This window comes from Siniperca chuatsi, linkage group LG2 (genome assembly GCF_020085105.1).
Source record: "Siniperca chuatsi isolate FFG_IHB_CAS linkage group LG2, ASM2008510v1, whole genome shotgun sequence".
Classification (NCBI taxonomy): Eukaryota; Metazoa; Chordata; class Actinopteri; order Centrarchiformes; family Sinipercidae; genus Siniperca; species Siniperca chuatsi.
Window position 1 is genome coordinate 21,575,493 of NC_058043.1, and position 23,775 is coordinate 21,599,267.

Consider the following 23,775-nt stretch of genomic DNA (forward strand, 5'->3'; position numbering starts at 1 on the left):
TTATTATTTAAAGTTTTAAGTTAAATAACGTTACGTAGTTGACTTATGTAGCTTACTTATTTTAAGCCAAACCACAATCTTTTCCTAAACCTAACCAAATAGTTTTGTTGCCTAAACCTAACCGAACTGCGACTGTTTCACAACATTAATCACGTGTTTAGCGTATTTTAGCGGTACGGCCATATATATTGTTTTGAGGAACGGTCATATATGTCGTTTTGGGAGTCATTGACAATGGACCTATTCTGTCGTTTAGGTATGAGGATGTGTTGGATTGCAAAGAGCTATCTGTAGCCCATTTTCATCAAAGATCTGCTGTAGCCATATTCAATATAGACCTCCCAGAAGACATAAAGACAGCTGCAGCCTTAGAAAAAAAAAACACCAGCTTCCCATCAGCTGATACCTTAAAGAGAGACAGATAGAGCGTAGAGGAAGGAGAAGAAGAGGCTAGGTACTCATGTGGAAAAGGAACCCTCTAGTACTAATTACGCTCTTGGCCATTACTCTTTTCTGACCACCGAAATGCCCCCAAGGAAATAAGTCCTATACCTCATATTTACTGTATGAGCTTTGTCTCGAAGGAAACCTTCTTCTGCAATGCAGTTATTCCCAGAACAGACATTACTCTTGTGACAGTGGCTCAGGCCACCAATGAAGGCTTCCCCAGAGAGCGAGCAAAGCATTGCCGCTGGACCCAGTGGAATGTGGTCTAATCTGAGAGGGAGTCATGAGTGTGTCAGTGTGTGTGTGTGAGAGAGAGAGAGAAATAGAGGGTGAGGGTGAGAGAATGAAAATGATACATGACAGAATAAAACAAAGAAGGATAGGTGAGAGGATTGTGTTTATAAGCTATGAAGAGCCACTGAGCAGAGGAGCACAGATCTAATGTATTTGTCTGTGATGATTGTGTGTGTTGTGTGCACGTCTGTGTGTACACATGTGTTAGCAGACAGAAGTCTCTTTGTGGATGGCATGCCATTGGAGAGACTTAATTTATCACTCTGTGTTAGAGAAGGAAAGAAGCAGAGAGGGAGGTGGCATGACAGCTTTATCAGTCAACTGTTCCAGACCTCTATTAGCACACCATGCCAGAGGAGGAAAACACAGATGGACGTGTGTGTGTGTGTGTGTGTGTGTATGTGTGTGTGTGTGTGTGTATCTTTAGACAATGTCGGGGATGAATCCTTACAGATGGGATTGTATTGTCCACATACTGGTGCTCACATTTGCTATGTATTATGCTTGTATTCCTACTTAGATTTGTTTTTAAACTTGTCTTTCTTTTGTCTTTATACTTATACACTATAGTGTACTATGTTTGGTAACAAGGAGTCAGTGGTGAGTGCATATGTGATTTTAGCTTTCTAGAGGACCCAGACTGGGTTGCACCTAGATAATCAGACTGAATTGCCATTTCCTTTTACTTCATTCATTCTGCCTGACATAATGTTCATAATGATTAGATATATCTTATTGGAAGAGGGAGGTATCTTTGGTGTTTTTGCCCTAACCAATTACTAGCAAATGACATATCTGTCCCACTTCACTTCCTGTCGACGTGGAAGCTACTGCAGAGGTTGCTAGGAGTAGCTCACTTAACATTTTTCACCAAGCTCAAAGAAATATATTGATTTTTGAGTTGTTATTTTAGGGCTGTCAACTTTTAAATTTAGTTTGTAGTGAGATTAGGTATCGGTGATTCTGTGCGTTTTATGAGTAAGAGTTCTGTGACATCACCCGCCACAAGGGTTGGGGTCATCACTCCTCAACTCCCAGGAATTGAGTTTAAAAAGTTCATCAGCCAAATTCACAATTTTAAAGCATTTATAGATAAAAGCCAAGTCAATAATCATGGTCAATGATGAATAAGTATGGTTGATCAGCATACTTGCCAACTTCCAGACATCATAGCCTAAATTGGGAGACCAAACCTAACCAGGGATCTTCCCACAGAAAATTGTTAGTTTCAGAGACGGTTTTCCTGCATTCTAGTGAATTTATGAAGTAATTGCGTTGCCGAAATGTGCTGTCAGTGTGAGTCGGGAGGACAGGGGGGAAGGGGGCATTAAAAAATGGGACTCTCAGGAGAATCTGGAGGGCTAAATATATGAGAGGATATGATAGAATTTTGTTCACATATATTGTGAAAGGATGCTATTGGTGATTTGATTTTTTAGAAAGAAAAAGGATTTGAATACCATTTTCTGCATTTCTACATGCTTTTATCATATTCCTAGTATCCACACAGTTTGCATGCAATTTAATGCAATTTAAAACATTCCCAATTTACATCACTATTAAATGGCATTTTGATCAAGAGTCAGGTCAGATATGTCAATCATATTTCATGTTAACTCCTTTATTTTCTTCAATATAAACAGGCTGTATAGGCAAGCTAGTTTTGTCAGTTCAGTTAGCTACACAACAGTTAAACCTGGCAGTCAGCTGGTGTAAATATGGTGTAAATAACTTGTTTGTGTGGTGCAATCCATTTTAATTTAGCAATGTGTAAATCTCCACACACATGAACGCACTCAGGAAAAAAGACAAAATTCTCCATGATCACTTCCTGTAAAATAGGCCCAGTAACTATGGCAACACTAGTCTCAAAGCATATGTCTATAAAGCAACACCAGCTATCTGAAACTGCACCTTCACATGTTACAAGACAAATAATTCAACCACCAAGGCAGCCAACAACATAAAATTCAGGGTTCACAAAGCTGAAAACACAATTCTCATAAACAGAACAAAATGTCGCTTTTTTCCAGAGGAGCCAAAAATACACGAGAGCCTGATCACACAAGAATGTCACCCAGAGAAGACGCCAACTGGAGCTGCTACAGCAGACTTTTTTTTTTTTAGGGCCGGTGTTAGTCTTCATCTGCATATCCTAGATAGGTAATGATGAGGCACAGTGGAGCACAGCTCACTCAAAGCCTGGGTTAGAAATAACTCGTAGCCATACCAACAGAAAGAGATATGTGGTTCTATGACAGGTGAGGAGAGGGGGAAATAAAGACAGCAGAGATGAGAAGCAGAAAATGGAAAATGATGAGTATAAAGAAATAGTCAGTCAGACAGACACACCTGGCCTGCAGAGAAAATCAAATTGTTCAATTTTTAAAACTGCTGGAGAAGTCTGGGAAGATAAGCTGAATGAAAATCCTGCTCCCCAACAGCTATCACTGTGCTACGCTTGAGCAAGGCACTTAAGTCCCAACTACTCAGCAGGGCTGCTCAGTGACTAATAGTGAGGGGTGTGACTGAGATGGATGACACATAGGTGTCAGTATGTATTACTGCATCTGTATGAATAATGAAGCAATGTTTTGCTGACACAGGCATCTCTTTCACAGACAGAAAAAAAAAACACTGGCCAAGAAGTCTCAGAAACTCACAACAGACTGTAGGTCTGAACTGAACCTTACAGTGACAAGTCTGCAATGTGCCCTCTAAGAATGCATAAATCATTTGTATTAACTGGGAAATAACCCAGTAGAATCCGGTATTCTGATTAGTGTAAGTGGAAATCGAGACCAAGCCTTAAGTTAAAATTAGGTCTGAGAGAAGTCAAGAGGGCAGAGAGGATCCAACTCTGGCTGCAATGATGAAAATGATTTCAGGAGTAAAAGGATCCATCAGTGACCAGGCTCATGACAATAAAATAGAAAAATATAAACTAAACAGTGGCACAGTCAAATGGAGTATGGTGTAACAACAAAAGTGCCAATCCATAAAAAATGTCCTTTTCAAGTGCAAATTCTGTGTAAATATTCCTATCATTTAGGACATTACATCTGCTGTTTTAATATTAAAGATCAGGTTCTGATGCATCTCCCCTTACAAGTGTTTCTGTTTCTCCCCTTCTCTGACCACATGAGCTCAAACACATCGCCAACACATGCGGCAACACTACATTGGGGGACTGAGGCATGGCTTAAGGCCATATTTGCAGCCTCCTCACCCAGTGTGGCTTCTCAGTGGCTCAGGATGTTGCGCATTTCACAATTATCTAAGCAGCCCACAACTTAGCACTCCAAATATGTGATAGTTGCTTGTATTTTGGTTGTGCAATTTCATAGGTGATTTAAGCTATTTCACTTTCAGTATTAATTGTGAGGAAAAATATTTTAATACCTATGTGGGACTGAAGAGTTTGGAATTTAAATGCTGTGAAACCCACAGAAGCATTAGACCTTCTACTTGCCTTGTGTTTTTTGCAGAAGGTGAGAATGGAAAAAGCTCACTGAACTGAACTGAACTGAAAATAATAATCATACATGTTTATTGCACTTACCCTGCCATGGCGGCATTGCCAGCCCTGAACACACTCATACTCATGCACCTGTGTAGTAAAGGTTGGATTGGCCAGTTCTTACTAAAAATGCCTTCAAATTTCAAGCATTTATTACAGTGCAGTACTATACAAGGGAAGGGAAACATGCACTGTTTATCAGATGACATCTCGAGAAAATTTATATTCTAGCATCCAATGCTGTGACGCAGACATACTGTATTGTGTTGCATCAAATGCAGTCATGAAGACTGGGATTTAGGCAGGGCTTGGACTTAACAGTGATATTTGGACACCAATACTAAGGATGAATAAGAATAATAACAGCAAGTTATTAGAACTAATAGAACTAATCATAAACTGTCTGGACTCAAGCTTACACATAGTGGCATCCAGCCTTGCAGATAGTGTTGGTTTCATGCGCTGAGGTTTTGAGATATCCACCTCTGAAACCACAAGCAATGGAGGCAATGATGAGCTTGTACCCAAAACAGTTCAGGTGATGGGGATTTGTTTGTGGTGTTCAAAGTATTTCACATTAGCAGCTACTTTCTACCAAAGAAATAATCCCAATGAAAACTGTTGCCAGACGTCTGTGATTTAAGAGTAACCGAGACAATGTTTCTGGGAAGAAATGTTGCTGTTACATTCTCTAAAAGTCATCGTGCTTTGAGGACCGCAAACAAAACTCCATTCACCTCCATGGTATTGGTGGTTGTGCCACAAGTTTCAGAGTTTGGAAAACCAATCTACCACCAATTTTTGTGAACTGACCCTTTAAATGAAAGAGACCAAATTAGCTGTTTTACAGATGATCTCTAATCTCTGAAAGTGCAACACTGAGCTATCTATAAGAGCTAAATATATAACAATTAACAGCGATAATCCAAATACACTCTGTAAATAGAATAATATCCCATCTCAAGGGTTCTTATGGTTGCAGATATCCTCTGGTATCTGTCACTTCATCCGGGAGAGCCTGGGGCCAACTGTTGGAGACAAGGAGGCTATCGTGTCAGGCTGGTTTGTCATCATACTCAGCTGGGTATCCTCCCTCTGCACACATGCCTCTACTCTCATTCACAAATAATTTCCTTTCAATTCGCTACTATACTAGTAATCTACACTGACATTATAGTACTAATTCAACATCATTGCATCTGCCCTCTCCTCCATGATCCCTAATACCATGGTACTCCACATCTGTTCTCTTCAATATGCCATTTACTGAGTTTTCTGTCTACATAATGCAACACAGCAATCATACACTGCTTTGACCTAAGGGTTACATGATCCATTGTCTGAACCAGTAGTGTCACATGGTCTTTGATAAAACATAGCCAGCAATAAGTGGGTATTCTAAAATCATTTCAGTGGAATATGGTGCATAAACAAAAGCGTTAATTTAAAATGTGAGAAAAGCTACAACCATAGCATGCTGCAGTGGATGACTGTAGATGGTAGCAGCCAGAAGGTTAGAGAAAAGCAAACATGCAGTCTGAATGTTTTAGCTTGAGGGATGATGTGAGGAAAAACTGAAGTGAATGACAATAATTGTCCTCTGGCTGCTTGTCTATCATCAGTGTGCCCCTGAGTGAGCCATTTAACCCCCATCTGCTGTAGTGGAGCTGCTCTGTGGGCTTTGGTTGAAAACTGCGGTGTTTATGGTCAGCTCCAGGATGCTTACTGTGCAGGTGCAGGGAGTGACTTTCAGAAAAAGAGTATGTGCACACAGTCAAACAACCCTGAATAAATAAAAGCAATAAAAACACAATATTCTCCCTCTTTGAATTGCTCCGCCCAAGGTTTCATCCATTTTTTTTCACTCATATTATTTTTTCGAGTTGTTTCTTGTCTTTGCTGAGGGCTTGAGGTTGGTGGTTAAGCTTGGCTGGGCTTGATAGGTTAAGTAGGTTTGTTATGTCTTTCCAATGTGATATTATTTGCCTTGTGCCTTTATCTTTCTTTTGTCTTTTTCTTCTATCTGTTTTTTTTATATTTGTGTGCTGTATTGCATCGTGTGGTTTTGTAGCTGATTTTTGATTGTTGTGTTAGTTTCTTTTAGGCATTCTGTTGTGATGAAGAGCTCTATATAAATACTGTATATGAAGCATGGTTCAATATGGGTTTGGGCAATTAGGAGGAAAGATTAAATATGACCCAATTGGAGTCCAATAACCTGTTATAAATTGTGAAAGTCTAGTGTTTACCATACATTCAAAATGTGACAAAAAGATGTAAGGCTACACAAAGCACACACTTGTTCTATACAGGCTCTGGACCAGGTTGCTTGAAGAGTTATTATAAAAGTATCCATATTTCACATCAATTTCTTCTACACATCAAAATGCACCTGTTAAATTACAAGACTAAGAGTCTACAACCACGTTGATGTCACCGTGAGGCTGTATTTAGGCACAGCAGTACTTTGAGCTAAATGCTAACATCAGCATGCTAACATGCTGATGTTTTGCAGGTATAATGTTTACCATGTTCACCATATTAGTTTAGCCTTTTAGCATGCTAACAATTGCTAATTAGCACTAAACACAAAGTACTGTACAGATGACGCTGACGGGAATGTCTTCAGTTTTGCAGGTATTTGGTCACAAATCTAAATATTGGACAAATTAAAATTTTCTCCCGATAATGGCTCTATATAAAAAGTTAAGGGATCACCAAAGTTATTACAATTTATCCTAAGGACATCCATCCAACAAGAACTATGTCTAGGAACCTTAAATGTATGTACAAAATGTTTTGTCAATCCATCTAGTAGGCTAGATGTTGAGATATTTCACTGGATTAAATTCTGACCTGCTGCTGGCGCTACATAAAAAGTCAGGGATCACCAAATTCAGGCCCCAATGCTGAATCAACAGCTCTCTGCCTGAATCTAAAATGTATTGTTAGAAGCTTTGCAAAGGCAGCAACGGTTGTATTGGATAAGACTCTACAGGTGTCAATGATATTGTGTCCATGACCAGAGGAAATTAGATGTTTTGTGAATTACTGATAAAATTCTCTACAAAAGACACAGCTGCCTGGAGCAATACCGCTGTGAGAGGATAAACACAGAATAAATAATGTATAAGAAAAATAGGTAAATGGCTAAATGATTTTTTAATGCATATAGGGTAATCCAGTGTTGCTACTTGCCATTTGCTATAAAGAAATAAGCGTGGATTTAAATTAAGCAGGGAAATTAGCTGGTAATCAAACTGTTTGCATTTAGACCTTTTCTCCACCGTTATCAGCAAACCTGCAATTGAGTGGCAAATTTGCTATTCCCTGCAAGCACAGCAAAAAAACTTAAGGATCCTTCGCACAATTTATTTCTCACTTATGTAAACATTTTGTTTTGCAGTCATACTAGAACAAAAGAGCAGCAGCATGCTAAATTAGCGAGTGGGATGTTTGCACTTCCAAGTCGTACTTCTTATGGTGATATAATAGGCCATATTTCCCTCTCACAGTGAGCTGCTGTTTACTCTAAATGCAGGAAAATGGTGTTGTCTCTGAGACGCACACACATACACACACTTCCAGTAGGCTTACATGCCAGGATTTCAACAACAACCTCTCAAAGTTATTACGAAAAACTGCTCACTCTTCCGACAAAGATTCAAACAAGATCTTGCCTCGTCATTACAATCCGAAATGCCAGGGGGCAGAGACATGTAACTCTGTGTGGAGTTTTAGTCTAGAACCAACACAAAGGCAGAATATGCTTACATACTCTTTGATGATTAAAGACGTGCCCTTAATCAACTGTTTGCATGTTAATGTAACGCATTTTCCTCCAATGTATATGTTGGATTGGCAAAGGCCTCGAACAACTCCTCTACCACCCATTCTCACACATAACACACGCATCTACATTATGTACAGCTGTGGCTGTACATAATGTAGATATGTGTGAAGACTACAAAAAAAATCTTCCATGCACATGCACAGTGCAACTTGCTAACAACTGAAAAGAATAATTTTGCATATTACATCTCTTACTAACAGACAATGAAGTATGCATGAGGCACGCACATTTTTATAAACGTAAGTTTACGTGTGGGAAATGGTGTATGCATGGGTTTTGTGCATCCGTATTGATCTGGCCACGGACGTAAATGAAATTACATAATGATTCATTAAAATAGGATCTCCCAGTCTGTTCTCTAGTAATTCATCATTATCTATTATATATTCCTCCATTAGGAACTATTAGGGAAGTAATTATTAACGATTAATCAATAATCAAGTCGTTCACTCGTTTCTCACTTAACTAATCATTAACTACTGATTAGCTACTCTATGACATTTGATTAGGCGTTTCTCATGAACTGACAATTAACTAATAGTTAGTTCCCCATTCGTTCCTCATTTGTTCCCTAGTAACTATTCTAAATCTTGTGTACCTTGTTGTAAAGTGTTACCAAGAGCAAAGTAAACAAACGGCATGCGTGCAGCAAGCTTCGTCACTGCACCATCAGTTTAAATTATTTCTCTATGTAAATATGAATGACAAGAGAATTTTAATCTCTTTAATAAAACATGCATTTGAGGCCTGTGGCAAGAGAGGACTGTAAAATCTGAAGCAATCATAAAAGAGCAGAGTGCCTTTGATGTTCAGATGAAACAAATGTCTTGTTTGGCGGAAGCACTCTGTTTTGCTCTGTTTCTTTCTCTCTCTCTCTCTCTCTCTCTCTATCTCTCTCACACACACACACACACACACACACACTGAATTAGTTTCATTAACATTTTAGGAAGTGGAGAAGTCACGTGTTGTATCAGGTTATAACAAAGTGCATCATATTATCATTAGATAATACTTTGTTTGTGTCTGTGTATGTACTGGAGATTTGATAAAATGTCAATATAACTTTCATGGCAGACATTTGACTTTGTCACAGCAGGAAAAACATAGTTGCAACTAATTACATTAATTATGGTTCACTTAGTTCCATTTACCCCCTAAACCTTCCAGTTAGCCAAGCACACATAATGCCCTGAAACTGAAACACCTAAGTATAATAATCATTATAATGATATTAATTACACCTGTGCTTTTTCTGCTTTGACATGGAAAAATATTTGCCACGGAAAAGGTCTATTGGTCTGATGTTCTAACCCTTGTCTATGGTCCTGTTGTCTTGCAGGTTGGAGTTAAAAGGAATGTTTATGATGTAAAGATAAGATAAAGTTAAATATATAAACTTAAACTTTTAAATGTATTACTGATCAGAGTCAGTTAAGGTCAGCTCGACAAGATTTTCCAATCTAACAAACACTCTAAGAAGGTAGTTGATGTTGCCAAGGAAACACTGTTTACTGATGGCACTCAGACATTGTTTACAGGCCACAGACGGACTGCCTAGCTGGACTTTTAAGCGCCGGTGCTACATAATGTCTAATGCACTGAACACAATAGTTACAGTTGTGGCCTAGTAAAACTGTGACATTTCAAGGTTTGTTTGAGATAAAATCAGGCCCATGCATGGTCTTGTGGGAAACAGGAAGTTCCAGCATTACTCTGTGCCTTACAATACAATTCAGCCTTCTGGAGATTGTGATACCAGAATACACAAATAACCAAGTAGCTGTAAAATCAATCAAAATGGAGGCCACTGCTGACATCATGACATCAACAACTCACAAAGGGCTGTAAAACTATGTGGGGAAAAAATCTTTAGCATTCCACACAATAAAAAATTACACATAAAAACCACTAAGAGTCATGTCAAAACATTATTTTGGTGTCATTCATGTGTTCTGTTACAGTGTGTGTGTTTGTTATGAGCATACTTTACTGAAGATTTGTAGTGAATAAATAGGCCCCATGTTTGAATACCTCATGCAATGTTGACTGTATTCATGTTAGAAATTTTCATTTTTAAAATTTTCACATTTGTCTACTGTCTTCTGCTTTTTCACTTCTACTCTCTTGCCTCTTTTTGCTATTTCCTGGCGACTTGTGTTGTCTGTGTTTCTGTCTCTGTTTGGATGTCCACAACCACTCTCTGAATGGTCGTTGATGTCATCCTTTCTCTCTCTCTCTCTCTCTCTCTACCTTCAGCAGCCTTTTTTCCATAATGAAAATCACAACGGCTGCTGCTTAATTAAACAAGCACTCATTTCAGGAAGATTAAAGCCATTACAATTAGCCAGAGAAAAGAAAACAGGAAAAAAGAATAAAACACACTCTTATGCATTCATATGCCATTTAACCAAGGAACTGGATTTATGAAATCAATTAATAAAATGTGTATAGCTTTGAATGTGTGTGTCTGTGTGTGTGTGTGTGTGTGTGTGTGTCTCAAGACAAGGTTGTTGTGTATTTGAGATACAATGCATACATTTAGGTACTGTCGGAGGGGACAGTCAGACAGACAGATAGTTCAACAGCCTAATGCTACCAAAGGTCTTGTGTGTGCAGGTGAAAAGAGAAGCAGAAGACAGACATGAAAAACAAACACATGCTCTAAAACCTTCTCCCATTTGCTCAGCTTAGACAGATGTCTTGACATTTCCAAGCATGAAAAATTAATCACTCTTCATTTCCACGGAAACATGAAAACAAACTCCACTGGGTAGCATACTATCTACCAGGGCAATGCATCATTTTGTGTGTGTGTGTGTGTGTGTGTGTGTGTGTGCGTGTAAGGGCGCTCAGTAGGCTTCTATGTGTTTCTCGCTGCTCCTCCAACCCAGTGACTCCTGCTCAAGCAAGGTAAAACAAAGCCACTGCTACAGGTTTATTCAAGTTCACATGAATATAAAGTCCTGAACGTAACCACACTGGGGGATAATATCTGACAGTGTTTGAATAAAACTGTGTCAGTCCATCAAAAATAAACACATTACATTCTATGATCAGTCATTAACAGCCATAAAATGAATACCATGGGAAACAAATAGATAATGTACTATTTGCATGCTACATCCAGAGTTGTGCTAGTTTGGTGGCTGTTGACCATTTCAAAGGAAGGCTTGCTCTACATGCACCCTATAGCGTGTAAATAATAACATTTTTGTTGCAGAGGTTTCCACCATGAGGAGAGCTTTATTTTTGCAGCCTTTAAAGAAAGATTAAAGCCTGCCATAAGAATAACATTTGGCAAGCAGTTGTGTTATCTCTGAGCTGCAGTGTCTCAAATTAAAAATGAATAATTTGGCAAGAGTTTTATTTCCTTTTCTAACCATCCCATATAAATTCTCAGTTCAGAAATAAATGGCTTGATATTAAACTTGTAATAACATTATTAAGGTTTATGCTCTCGATATAGAGGCTTAAGGGGCACCTATATTTGCACTGTCAAACTCCCCTTAAGTAAGCAACATCAATAGTACAAAACACAGAGAGAGAGAGTGTGTCAGAAAAATTTTTTCCATCAGGGCTGTGCTGTAGGGAGAGACAGACTTTTTTGTTTTTTTGATTTGGTTTTACCAATCAGCATTTTGTCCACCAAAAATCATATATCTCCAGTTTGGGTTTTTTTGACATTGTACCCTTTGCTCCAAAAATCAGCTCAGAATACAATTTTTGCAACTGTAGATATGTTTCAAATGTTCACCAATACTAGTACATGGCACTAACATCTCATACAATTCAAAGCTGTATATCAGTATTCAAACATTCCCCCTTAATCTTCTCTAAGGTAACATATCCAAAGCTAAGAACCCCCAATGTCACTGAATGCAACATTTAAATGACTTCACCTGAATAACACAGGAGCCCGGCAGACTGATGATGATGATGGATGATAGATGTCTAAAGACAGATTACAGGATACCCCATTAACACTACATTTTTCTCAGACAGTGTGAGAGCAAAAGCTGAGGAGACGAGCAGTAATTTGGGTAATTTTGTTCTGCGCTTCACCCTTTCCTTTAATGACAATAATTATCTGTGGAAAACATCTGTAGGATGTGTTGTCTCCCCCTCCCTTCCTCTCCTTCTTTTGTCTGATCAATGTCTTTTCCTCTCATGTCTTGCTAAATCACCAATGTGTCTCCTCTTCCTCCTTCCTCCTCATCCTCCTCATCCTACTATTTCCCTTTGTAACACTCATATTGTCTCTGTGCCCCGACTGTGTTCTGTGTTTCTCTCAGTTTTGTGTCCTCTTCTTCATACTCTACCAAACAAATTAACACCTTCAGTCCATTTCTATACATTTCTTGGTGCAAATGAATCTTATAAACTGTATACCTGAGAATGGTTCATTGTATTTGGGTCCAAAGCATTTTTCTTCTTTCTTAACTCCCCTCTTAGCACAGTATGGTGTTCCTCAATCACATTTGGAGTCAGGGGTATTTAGGCAGTGAGAAAATTAAACTCTCACTCACCCAAGAGGTTTCTCCAGTCTACTGGCTGGTGATCCAACAATCTCCCCAAGAGTACAGAACGTCTGACCCAAAAAGTCCTGGAAGGAAGGAAGAAAAGAAGGGAAAAAAGGAGGAAGGAAGGAGGACAGGTTGGCAAATGTGAATTGGAAAGACAACAAATCAGAGTATAGTCAGACCTAAAAGCTAAACTCAGGAATATTCCACCCATTCTACCACAGGAACCCACGCAAATGAGATATTGCTCACTCAAGCTCCTTCAAATTTGCAGGTCAGAGTTTAAAATGTGGCCTGTGCATCCACACGTTTAGCCCAAATGAAACTATGGTTTTTGATGCAACATCTTCGGTTAAAAAATAATCGGATAAGTCATTGATTGTAGTGGTGTCACATGAATCCATTTTATATTATGCTTGCAGACTACAAACTGCAACTCTTGAGGGGTTGCTGTCAGCTGTGAAACAAAAATAGTGCAGTTTTTTTGCTTATTGACACCATTACTGTGCTGTGCTTGATGATGTGACATCATATCCAGTTTTATTGTGAAATGTGAAGCAAATTTTGTTGAACTAAACTCAAATGCTGCCATAACCATGAAGGCTATGTATGTATGCCGTGGTCTAGCCTCAGGGCCTGAATTTTCCTTTAGACATCAGGTTACAGTCGACCTGTACAGTAGACCAGCTTTAGTTGGTTATTCAGTTTATTTTCATCCATCCATTCCACCTGTTAGTAGATTCAAACCCAGGAGCTTCTTGCTGTGAGATTACAGAGCTAACCACTGTGAAACCCTTATAATATATTTTACAAAATTAAAACTAAAATAACTTAATTACTAAAACTATTACTTTTAAAACTGGGGCTTAAGGCTCAATGAAAGAAGGAGGAAGTATTAGCAAGTAGGAAAAGAAACTTCAAAATAAAAGCACTTTTCATAAAATACATTTCAAAGTAAAGGTTTTATTTTATTTTATTTTTTTGACGAAGTTGCCCAAATTAATTGTGACCGACTTAGAATGGACCCCACTTGTGGACCGCAACCCACCTGTTGGAACCACTGGTTTAATAAATTGTTGAGGATAATAGACAAATGGGAGAAGATGGAGGGATTCAAAGCACCATAAACAATGACAAGAAACACAATTCACAACAGTGCAGGGCATTTATGTAGAACCTTTTTAGAAACATAGTGACATAGTTTCATAGTGTCATAATCATGTCTTTAACCAGACAAAGGCTCTCAGTATCACCCAGCATTGATCTGTACATTAGACAGGACAGATTTTTATTTTGTGTTCAATACAGTCATTTTTTTATTTATTAATCACAGCAAATATGTGGGACAATCCAAACCAAAGACTCCTTAACTTTGGCCTTGGCAGACAGGGCACACTAAATAATTCAACATCAGGCTATAGTGTGTTTTATTTCAGTGAGTCTCCACTCTGTTATGCCCACTGATTCCACTCACTGTTATAAGCAAGAGCCTGGAAAGTCTCACCATCTTCATTATGTTACAAAACATGCTGCAAAAACTGCTGAGAGACACAATGACTGCATATTTATTTTGATGTGGCTGTTGTGGAGCCCTTTGAAACTGCAAGTGGTTAAAAGCTGTACAGATAGGTTGGCTTGGCTCTCAGTTTTTTGTTCTGATCAGTGACACCATTCTTCCTCCTGGGAAAAGGATAAAATAATGTGAGACAGCAGCCATGCAATGTCAGAAGTGAGAGAGATGCTGGGACCTACGTTGAGTTCTGCGGGCTTCCAGAAAGGTTGGGCAGCAGCAGCAATAACAACAATGACAACAACAACAACAGAGCACATCATATACCAAGACACAACACTATACCAAATACCTAGCACTCCTAGCACTGCTCAAGATGGTGGCGTGAGAGTGGAAAAGACAACATGCTGTGCCAGAACTGAAACCCTGAGCAAACAGGTGGGATTAAAGCTAGTGATGAAAAAATGCAAACCCCGGTCATCCAAATACATCAAATAATCATCAAAAGTGATTATTTTCAACTTTTAATGCTTTCTGCCACCATAGTTTCCAGCCTCATGGATAAAAAAACTTATTTTTTACTAGTGAAACAAAAATTATCATGTAATGTAATGTAACCCTGCTTAAAATGGAAACTAACAGATAAAAGCATTGCATAATCAAAGCTTTTCTACATGACTGTATAGCAAGTTATTTCACAATGCCTATCACTGCAGTACCACTACGAGAACAAATAAAAAAATAAGGCTCAGTCACAGATATGTAGAAATAGAAAGTGCATATTTAGAGCACAATTACGCCATGGATAACCCCTATTAAAGTCTAAAAACAAAGACATTGAATAAGGAGAAAAAGAAACATTTGTATTTGGATACTTCTATAATCAGGCAATAAAAGGGTTTGCTTTATTTCATCAAGAAGAAACCATGCAGCAGGCAACACTGAGTTAAAACATATAGAAACAGAAAAACATAAACATTACTACCATTAGACCACTGATAAAAGAGAGTTCAGCCAATCTCAAATCACACAGCATATTGTGTCAAGCAATATTTACTTTTTTCATTTTCAGAGTCATTCAAGCCAATAATTCAGATTTTACTCAAGACTGGCTTCCATTTATCTTTGGTTCAAGGTTAAAATACGTGCACTCACATGTTTGGACAGGTCTGGGCTTTTGGAGTCGACATCGTACCTGAAAAGAAACAAAATGAAAGCAGCAAATCCATTTTACTTCAAGAACTGTAGAGGAGACTCTTATCTAAGTGGGGACATTTTGATTGATACGCTCTTAAAGGCAAGATTTAAAACGAACCCTGGTGATCCTTCATCACTGGGAGCAGAACACCACACTTATCTCATTTACGGCTTTTCAGATGTTTATTTATTTGAAAGTTTAAGGACGTAATGTGTCTCAAATGTCTAGAGAAGGGAAAGGGTATGACAGTAATTGGGGGAAGGGTATAAATTAAAATAAAATGGAAAAGAGGAAAGAAGGATAACAGAATAAGAGAAAGTAAGATAATATTTTAATTTGCTAAATTGAAAGCCACAGTATGTAAAGAGGTGGGTGGACATCATGAGAGATCAAAAAAGACAAAGGTCATCATCATATGTGTAAAATTCAGAATGAGCCAAGATAAAAAGACAGGATCTTAATATCTTTTCAGATGTTACTATATGTGGGACAGAAGAAAAGGGTTCAACAAGACCTATTCTCCTCTTCCATTATAATGAGTTGTAAGCCTGGTCTGATTTGCATGTGAATATAAAGCTATGAAAGTGCGGGAAATGGAGCATATGTGATGTACCAAGATTAAACATCTAATGAAACGATAGATCTTGTTTGCCTGGAGATTAATCAGGCACAAGTAGACAGAAATGAACTAATATTATGTGTGAAGGCACATGAGAACATTCTGCTGATAGGCTGCACACACATCAGTGTTTATGAGTTTGTCTCACTTTTAAGTGAAAAAAAAAAGATCAGTGTTATCGAATTGCATCCATTTTTATATTGTGTGGTGGCATAGCTGTAGAGGATATAATGGCGGGTTGTGCTAAGGGACATTCTGTTAAAGAAGCTTTGAGGGAATGCTTGTTTATGTGATTTCAAATGGAGATCATTTGTATCTAAGGAAAAGCTTAACAAACCACAGTCAGTGCTGAGGCAGAATTCTTTGTGTGTCCAGCTTGTAAAAAGCCAGCAGTTAACCCTTCAAGCTGCCGCATATGCAAGAATGATACAATTTGACCTATATATGTTCTGAAAAATACCACTCTTGTGTCAGAAAGAGATTTAACTGGACTGAGAAATCATCAATAAGAGACAGAGAAAGAGAGACTGCTTGATTAAAACTGTGAAAACCATGAATATCACCTACATATCACAAAACTAATCATGAGGTCAACTGACTGTTCACTAAGTCCTACTGAGTTTTTGCCTGGGACATGTAACGTTAGCTTTAGCCTCAGCCTTTTAGCACCATAGAAAATATATGTAGCCATCACGTGCATATTTTAGAGCCCTTTATGGAGGGTCTCGTTTTAAAACATGTCAGCTGGAAACATTAAAAGGTCAGCTGAAGATGGAGTTTTCACCAAACTCAGTGTTTTAACATTAGCTTTAGCATTAGTATACGCTAGCTACCCACAGCTGATCAAATATGCTAGCAACAGTCATCATTTCAGCCACCAAATCCACCGTTGGCCTGAAATTATTTGTTCGAAGACCCATTGTTTAAAAAATGTACTAAGAATTTTGAGTGGTAAATCTGCCACAGTTATCACTGTAACCTGCATATGTGTAGTACAAGAACGGAAAGCTTAACAAGCTTGATGGTAGCTAAGGGGGGCACATGTCAAGTTATTGTTTGTTCTAACATAACCCTTATTGGATGGTTTGGATGCTTATCAAAGAAAAATATACTTGGACAAGTAACACAGAGGTTAGATTTATGCTTTAATAATTATATTGTATGCTTAATTTTACAAGAGACAAGGATTTGATGATAAGGAATAACCAATGAGTCTGGCAAATGTAACTCTTTCTAACTCAAGCTTTGCTACAAGTTGCTAGAGTGGAAACTTCCCCCAAACAAATAAAGAGCAAGACAGAGCCACACTGTTTAGAACAGAGTTGTTCTAAACTCTGATGTAGTAGCATTTGGCTCCCACAGAGTGGATGCAACAAAACCTGTGCCCCCACAAAATAATGTAGTTAGCTAATGACATGCCCCTTACCTTTGAAAATAACAGCTTACTACTGCAAGTAGTAAGCTAGTTAGTCAGGCATGGTAATGCTTGATGCATACGTTAGAGCAGATAAACACAGTTAATCCATTCTTTACACTTTTGCACTTTTGGTTTTGTAATGAATAAAAAAGGAGACAACATCCTCCAAACTCTTGATATGTTGCTTTTATTAGAGTCTCTTGCACACCCTTTTGGCAAGTGGAGATATCCAAAGCTTGACAGGCTAGTTGTGCAGTGTTACGGTTGCTAAAATATGATTGGGGCAATCGCTGTTCGGGGGCGAGGTTTACCAAACAATTTCTTAAGAGTGCAATTGCAGGGCTCTCAATCAGCACAGAACAGAGGGAGAAAAATACATGACAGTGAAGGAGGACAGCGTGCAGGAGAGAAGATATGATGATATGACTTCAAAAGAAACCACTCACAAGTCAAAGCGAAGGTTCTGCTTCTCCTCAAAAAAGTAGTCCAAGATGTACTTTCGAACAAAGTCAGGGTTTAGGGTGTTGTCTATCACCTCTGTTCTGCCAAACTGTGGAAGGAGAAAGACAGATGGGGGTCAGGAGAGAAAAATGATGAAAGGAAAAGCAAGACAAGAAAACACTGTTTAATAAACAAATACAGTCAGTGCTGTTGTCTCCTTGCACTTAATCTTTTTTTTTTTTGCTCTATTCTACTCTTTCTCAGACTCTCACTTATTACACATGCATGCACATACATTTAGCGTGGTCTGATTAATGGAGGTGCTTTCATACACTTCTGCTGTGCAGAGGAAGCCAGGGGTGTGTTTCCTGCTTCCTTGATCCTCACTTCTCTCCCGCATTAATTACAGCAGGATAACTCACTCATCAACCCCACAGAGAGAAAGAGATAAAGGAAGAAGTGAGGAAAATGTATAGCGAGAAACAACACGGGCAGATTTGGAGAGAAAAAGAGAGAGGAAGAAAAATTACTGAAGAGGCGTGAAGAAAAGGGGGCAAAATTGGAGTGGAGGGTTCGGACTGAAAATGAGTGGTGAGAGTGGGAGTGGGAAAAGAGTGGGAAGGGAGAGGAGGGGAAAGGCAGTGATTAAAGCTTCCTAATTAGTAGGATTCTCACTCCCAAAATGCCAAATGCAGGGAAATATGCCAGAAAAAAGGCTGGCAAAGACCCAGCAACGACAATGCATATACTGTACCAAAAGCTGATTAAGAGTTTCAAATGTGAGACTCAGTACATACATAAATCATTTAAAGCCTCCTGGAATTACCATATTTAATCCAATACTCCTTCAAAATGAAGTGTGAAGATTTGATTCTTGAGGACTATTTAATTATACAGTGATTTATATATTAAACACTGGTTTGGTAAAAACACAAATAGAATACAGTCAGATGGTAGCAGTTGGTGAACACGAGGAGGAAGTCAACATTTGTAACCGATAGCATGCCACAATTTATGGCATGCTTCCCACGTCAGAATTGCGGGGGCTGCATCCGACATTTTTTGTAATTTTCCCGAAACCCAGCACAACCACTTCACTCAGCGATTGGCCAGGTGTGTGGAGGTGATAAAATCAGCAGGGTTTGAAGCTCAAGCTTTCTCTTTTCCTTCTTTACACAACTACTTTCATCACTTTTATTGTGATCAAAGGAGTGCAACACCATGAATGCCCCTTGAGGGAACGTTTGTGCTAAAGTGTGCGCCCTTTATCCCCATTTGAATGCTTTTTGCTTCTTGTCCCTCTCTATGACCGCAGAATTTTTTAATGCCAACTTTGAGTGTGGCCGTGCAGAACAGCTATAAACACTTTTGCCTTCCAACGAGATAGGACAACACGTCCCATGAAATAGTTTGTTTTTAGCATACCCCCGCTTCTGTTCTTATTCATTGCTTGGTAACTACTCAAGAATTTGAGTTGCTTATTGAAAAACTCTTCCTAAAGTGTCATTGTAGCCATGGCTGGAATAAATTGTTAGAAAAAAGTTGTTTAGCCCCTATTACACCACCTGCCCCTGTTGCTTTATGTATGTACTCTGTCACCTTGGAGATCCCATCAAGTGCACACAGAGACCCAGACAGCAACAAGTAGTCTTATGCTGGAGTATTAACTGGCACAAGGTATTCTGGGTGTCAATTAGTTTATGGCAATCAGATTAAACACAACTTCATTTAGGACTCGTAATGATTACCATTTCTCACTTTTTTTACATTTGATGTTTTTTTTCTTCTTAATTAATTATCAAATGAATCTTAATGAATTCATCTTTATCTTAATCCTTGATTAATTCTGTTACAACTACTGGAGTGGTGATTCAATTCACGCAGTAATTAGAATCAGAGTATTTCTGTATTGTGTGTCTTGCCTGCAGTGTACAATAACTATAAAAAATCTGATGCTGCATTCACACGCAACTGTGTTTGAGCCAAACATGCCCTGTTTTATTGGAAAGCTGCCAAACTCTACAATTTCAATCAATGTCAAAGAAGCCATTTGCAAGTAGGAGTCGATCTTGTTTTTCCATAATCTGGACAGCAGGTACTGTGGGTGGATGTGTGAGTTATCCTTGTCAATCTATACAGTAAAAAAACCCCAAATACAATACATTGTGGGCAATTAGGATAACACAACTGCTAAAAAGCCATGCACTTCTTGTTACACAATGTTGAACACCTCTTTGGACTGTGTTTTTTAAGGTTGTATTTTTCTCTGTGTGAACCCACTGACTGAAGATCTAAATGTAACACCAGCGGGGGAGAAAAGTAGAGAAAAGGACACGGATGTTGAATCTATGAGCCACCCAGACTTTCTAAGAGATGCTGAGGTATTGATGAGGCTGTGAGCACATGTTTGTAAAGAGGCGGGTGGTGGCAAAGATGAGCTCCATAATGTGATTTCCCTGCTGAGTGGAAGAGACAATAGCATGCTGCAGAGTTCATTAGATACTGCTGGGCTGCTGGAGCCAACTAATGAGAATCTGGCATGAAGTCCCTGACCCGCACCCTCGACACACACACACACACACACACACACACACACACACACACACACACACACACACACACACACACACACCACATATGGCAAATTGAACTCTTCAGGCTAGCAGCCACTGTAGAGACCTGCAGTGTCTGATACTGAAATGTGAGCAAGTCCCTAAAACATAGACACAGGAAAAATCACTTACACACTGTGAGTGAGAGCATGGTGTAAAATAAAGGATCCAGCAGTCTAATCCTTCATTATCTTTGCGGTTCTTTTGTTTCAAACCTGACAAAGATTTCATTATCTTCTTCCCTGCAGCACACACGAACCACCGCTGGGGATTTGTGCCATATGAATGTCCTGTAGTTCGTAGGCCAACATGGATTTTTATTCTCCTTGTACCATGTTCAGTAGACGGTAACAAAGTGCTGATATAATGAGCGTGGTGGAGTCTTATGTTCTCACAGAGAAAGGTAAATGACAGTAGTGTGAATTAGTGAAGACTGTGTTTCTGTTTTGGCCTTCAGTGAAAAGCACTGGGGTGTGTTTAAAATTCCCCAAGACAGAGAGAGAAACACACAGAATATTGAACAGCCCCCATAAGGATGATAGAGAGTTAAGGGTTCTTTAGTTGTTGAGGGAGGAGAAAGAGCCAAACAACCAGCTGAAAACCATTTCTTCCTTACACACGACAAGTGTTGCGTGGCTTCATGGGAAAACAAATCCCACAGTTTGTTAAAGCTTTCAGACAGAGCTGTGATTGTGTGAGCATGCGACATGTGGTGTACACATATACTGTACACAGACACATACACACTCTGTTGCAGCTACATACACTCGCATAGAGCACCAACAGCATGTGGTAGCGCGTGATGTCACAGGCAAATTAGACTGTGGTAAAAAGGTCAGCCATGTCACATCTTCATAAAGCTACAGCAAATTAGCATCCACCTTCTCTCTTGCTCTGTCTCTAAAGTAGCGAACACATGATCACGAGTAAAACAGCTTTTCGCCATTTTAATGTTAGTGGTGTGGGTTTGCTTAACTTGCAACAGTCCTGCACTGATGTGTGCAGGGCCCTATGCGGACTAGAAAAACTAATTTTGTCCATGCACAATCATCCAAAAAAAAACCCATAAATATCAGAACTCAACCCATTAGGCCCAATTTTCGAACAATAGTATTGGTAAATTATTTTTGTGCCATTCTTTTGTGTGTCTCTGTCTTTCCAGCGGAGACATAGATAGTCCAACAGTAGCTGCTCATGGCTGGCTAGCTCTGACTACCAGCTCTACGTCACTATCTATGCTGCACTGCGCGCTCGTCAGTCAGTGTCTGTCCCTGAGGAGGCCATGCCTCCTACAGTCGTTACATATGATGACGGAGAAAGTTACATAGAACAATCATGTAGTCCAACTACCAGCATATGAGATTGAGACCGGTTTTCTATACTGCAACCGAGTTACATAACAGCTTTCACACTTCACCAAATGTACTGAACTCTCAGGGAAAACAGCCTCTGGACCAGGAAAAACCTGTCCAATCAACCCTAGCATAAAATCACCCTAAAAGTATTTTCCCAACAAATCTAGAGCAAAGCACTTTACCGTGCAGGAGAATGAACATGAACAACCACACAGATGATTTAGTCCTGTGATCTTGCATAGTTACGGCAAAACTGATGAAGACATTCTTCATCTGATAAAGACCTTCATAGAGAGCACCAGCTGAGGAGGTGGAAATCATCATCAAATGTGACCCAAGCCTGACTGGTATGCTAGAGGGTCCTGTCAGAAAATGTTATTTAAAAGTCCCTGGTGAGTCACCTGTTTGGCTTTGCTTGTTCTGTCTGAGGTTTGGGAGTGTTCAGTCTCACACAGCATCACCTGGAGCTGCATCAACACCCACCGCTTCTTAATGATATGATCATGGATGTGATGGTTTATCTCCACGAGGAACTGATTGCTTTAAACGTTCCTATTTTTAGAACAAAATCTGTGACCGTGACAGAACAAAGTATAATTTGACTTGAAAATAAACTAAAGTGAAATGCTTGTTATATTAATTATGTTTTGTGTACTTGATTGGATTAACAGCCTGTCTCACAATGAGTGATTGTCAAACTGGAAAAAACAAAGTGCCCGTTGTGAGAAGTGCGAAAGAGAGTTTTATGATGGAAGGATCTTTACATATGCGTAAGCCTCTGCTTTAAGTATATACACATATGTATACACATTTTCTCACAAAGACACACACACACAACAGCAGGTGTCCCCCCGCATTCCCTCAGCTACATTTGAATGAAAGCCCACACAGCCATCTGCTTAGAGCGGGTAAACACACAAGCAGGAGATGAGGGTCATCTGAATGTATAAATACATATGAATTCCATTAAATTATGATCCATTATCCATCCACTTTGGCCCAGGTCTGTAAAAATAATATCTGTTGTCACTAATGATGTTGGGGGCTGACATCAAAGACAACTACAGTAGTCTGTTATGGAAATGTGTGCATAAGCATGCACAGGAATATATTTTAACTGTAATACAGAGAGAAATTTGCAAGGATAAACAAATCACTATTAATCACTTTTGAATTAAGTTAGTTAATACTCGTTTTTTCAGACTTGCTTTACTTAGTTTATTAGTGCCTCAATTCAGTATTCAGTAATTTATTCATTGGCATCATTAAGTTTTTTTAGATTTAATTTTACCTGCAGAACATAAGAATGAATGGACAAACAGATATAATGGTCAGATGATAAGTAGAGTGGCTGGTAATGCTGCATAAACCAAACAAGGCACAGGAAGAGCTGGCTTAATGCCTCCTCAGTGTGCTGTGTAGTCCCCAAAGTGTTAACATATTGATCATTACATTGTGAAGGTTTTTCTTTGTTGGCTGAAGCGCCCAATTAGAGAATATTTCCCTTGCATTTTCAGACAACTGATGGCAGAACAGCTTTAATGAAGAGTTAAAGCCAACTACTGCATGCAGTGAAAAGAAAAATAGAAGAACGGAAACGTCTTAACTAGAGCCTCACCCTTTTCACACCACACACAAAAACACACAATTACAAGAAACATACAAGTGAGCACAGCAAGAACTTAATTGGACATAAGTCTTTTCTTCTTTGTGTGTGTGTGTGTGTGTGTGTGTGTGTGTGTGCACTCACCTCTCTCCACTGTTTGGTTTCAACACCTTGCGTATAGAGCACGCACACTGTGAAAAAGTGCCGGATAGGGACAGAAAGAGATGAAATTTTGTGAAAGAAAGGGAAAATGAGAGGCACAAAGAGGGAAAAAGAGAGAGACAATCAGTGACAATCAGCTAGATTCCAAATGGGAAATCAATGTGAGGGTTTTAGCTCCAGTACGGTGAACAAACAGCCATGGCTCTCTGAGCAAAACA

The 23,775-nt window shown here is 39.0% G+C and overlaps 1 protein-coding gene across 2 annotated transcripts in view; it reads right to left on the bottom strand.

Annotated features, from left to right (window-relative positions):
* The window catches only part of cpne5b (copine Vb), a 117,471-nt gene that overhangs the window by 63,875 nt on the left and 29,821 nt on the right, over window positions 1-23,775 (bottom strand). Inside the window, exons 4-8 of one of the 2 annotated variants that reach the window (XM_044179893.1) lie at window positions 23,540-23,586; window positions 17,828-17,931; window positions 15,303-15,342; window positions 14,390-14,404; window positions 12,644-12,720 (exon numbers count right to left, since the gene is read on the bottom strand). In XM_044179893.1, coding sequence (XP_044035828.1) covers window positions 12,644-12,720; window positions 14,390-14,404; window positions 15,303-15,342; window positions 17,828-17,931; window positions 23,540-23,586 — 283 coding nt within the window. The remainder of the gene's footprint in view (window positions 1-12,643; window positions 12,721-14,389; window positions 14,405-15,302; window positions 15,343-17,827; window positions 17,932-23,539; window positions 23,587-23,775) is intronic. The other variant, XM_044179903.1, reaches the window with a different exon arrangement.